The sequence below is a fragment of the Penaeus vannamei genome, chromosome 21 (genome assembly GCF_042767895.1).
Source record: "Penaeus vannamei isolate JL-2024 chromosome 21, ASM4276789v1, whole genome shotgun sequence".
Classification (NCBI taxonomy): Eukaryota; Metazoa; Arthropoda; class Malacostraca; order Decapoda; family Penaeidae; genus Penaeus; species Penaeus vannamei.
The window spans coordinates 35,137,436-35,139,935 of NC_091569.1; the positions used below are offsets into that span (position 1 = coordinate 35,137,436).

General features: G+C 37.0%; 1 protein-coding gene across 1 annotated transcript in view; it reads left to right on the forward strand.

The window, feature by feature from the left end:
* LOC113822048 (innexin inx2) overlaps nucleotides 1-2,500 on the forward strand; it is a 16,377-nt gene that overhangs the window by 5,961 nt on the left and 7,916 nt on the right. The window contains exon 2 of the mRNA XM_070136124.1: nucleotides 1,896-2,069. Coding sequence (XP_069992225.1) covers nucleotides 1,906-2,069 — 164 coding nt within the window. The 5' untranslated portion in view covers nucleotides 1,896-1,905. The remainder of the gene's footprint in view (nucleotides 1-1,895; nucleotides 2,070-2,500) is intronic.

Consider the following 2,500-nt stretch of genomic DNA (forward strand, 5'->3'; position numbering starts at 1 on the left):
CTCTCTCTCTCTCTCTCTCTCTCTCTCTTCTCTCTCTCTCTTTCTCTCTCTTTTTCTCTCTCTCTCTCTTTCTCTCTCTCTCTCTCTCTCTCTCTCTCTCTCTCTCTCTCTCTCTCTCTCTCTCTCTCTCTCTCTGTGCCTGTCTCTCTTTCTCTTCTTCTCTGTATATCGGTATGTCTCTCTCTCTCTCTTTCTCTCTCTCTCTCTCTCTCTCTCTCTCTCTCTCTCTCTCTCTCTCTCTCTCTCTCTCTCTCTCTCTCTCTCTCTCTCTCTCTCTCTCTCCCTCTCTCTCTCTCTTCTGTCATTCTGTTTTCAGTGTAGCAATTTCTTTCGTTTTCTTTACCAAAAGTCGTTTTCTAATTTAATGAACTAAATGGGAGACTTCTTCAAACTGAATCATTATCATTTAACTGAATTATTAGTATTAGTATTATTCGTATTGGTATTATTGTAGTTATTATTATTATTATCATTATTATTTTTTATTTTTGTTATTATTGTTATTATTATCGTCATCATTATCCTTATTAATGTTGTTTCTATTATTATTATTGCTGTTATTATTATCATAATTATTATTACAGCAATCCTTCTTTCCATTATCATTGGTAATATCATCATATTTATTACCGTTATTGTTGTTGCCTATCTTCTCTTTTTCGTTTTATTAATATCATCATCATCATCATCATCATCATCATTATTATTATTATTATTATTATTATTATTATTATTATTATTATTATTATTATTATTATTATTATTATCACTAGTACTACTATCATCATCATTATTACCATTACTATTAATTTGATGATTATTATTATTTTTATTATTAATATCCTCATCCTCATCATCATTACTACCACTACTATTACTGTTAACATTACTGGTATCATTATTTGATTATTACTGATATCATTAGACAATTAATTAAGTTTTGGTCAGTTTTGTTTTGTTCTATTACTATTATTATTTACTATTGTTATTGTTTATTCTAAGGTGTAGCCTTATTTTTGTTATTATATCTTATGGCAATTATTATTTTTATATATTTCTGCTCTGCTCTCCTTTCCTCCCGCTCCATTTTTATTATTCTTGCTATCACGCCTATTCTTATTATCACGCATCCTCTTTATACGTCTTCGTTAAATCCCTCTCTATTTCCCTCCTTTCTTGCTCCCTCTTGCTTTTTTTATCTTTTTTTTTTTTTTTCTGTCTTACTCGTATTCTCCCTCCCCCATCATCTTCTACCCCTCCCTCCAACCCCTTACTTTTACTCTCCCTTATCATTACTCTCACACCTCTTTATACATCTCCATTAATTCGGTTTGTCTTCTCCTTTGTCTCTCTCTCTCTCTCTCTCTCTCTCTCTCTCTCTCTCTCTCTCTCTCTCTCTCTCTCTCTCTCTCTCTCTCTCTCTCTCTCTCTCTCTCTCTCTCTCCCTCTCCCTCTCCCTCTCCCTCCCTCCCTCTCTCTTCCACCAGCCCCATTCTCACTCCCCTTTTTACCCCTTTATTAAATCCCTCTCTCCCCTCTCCCCTTCTCTCCCTTCCTCCTCCCTTCCACCAGCCCCCTTTTTACCCCTTTATTAAATCCCTCTCTCTCCCCTTCTCTCCCTTCCTCCCTCCCTCTCTTCCACCAGCCCCAATCTCACTCCCCTTTTATACCCCTTTATTAAAGCCCTCTCTCCCCCTTCTCTCCCTTCCTCCCTCCCTTCCACCAGCCCCTTTATTAAATCCCTCTCTCCCTCTCTTCCACCCGCCCCAATCTCACTCCCCTTTTTTACCCCTTTATTAAATCCCTCTTCTCTCCCCTTCTCTCCCTTCCTCCAGCCCCTTTTTACCCCTTTATTAAATCCCTTTATTAAATCCCTCTTCTCTCCCTTCCTCCAGAACCGCCAAGATGCCCGTCGATCTCCGTGCCATCTTCGGCAACGTCTTGCACCTCTTCAAGAGCCGCGCCAACCAGATCTGCGCGGCGTCTTGCGATGGGCTCGTCCTGCGGATGCACTACAGGTGGACCTTCTGCCTGCTCATGGGGATGTTCCTGACCGTGTGGTACTCATGGTAAGCCCCCCTCCCCCCCCCCCTTATTAGATTTTTTTGGTATTATTTGAATTAAATTGATTATTTGTTATGGTTTCGGTAAAGTTTATGTGTGTGTGTTTATGTATATGCGTTTGTTTCTATATATGTATATATATACATATATATATATATATATATATATATATATATATATATATATATATAAATATATGTATGTATATATATATATATATATATATATATATATATATATATATACAAACACACACACACACACACACACACACACACACACACACACACACACACACACACACACACACACACATATATATATATATATGTGTCTGTGTTTGTATGTGTATGTATGTTTGTGTGTGGTTAGGTGTGTATGTGGGTGTGTTTTATTGTGTGTGTGCTTGAGTGTGTATGTTTGTATTTTTTTGTGT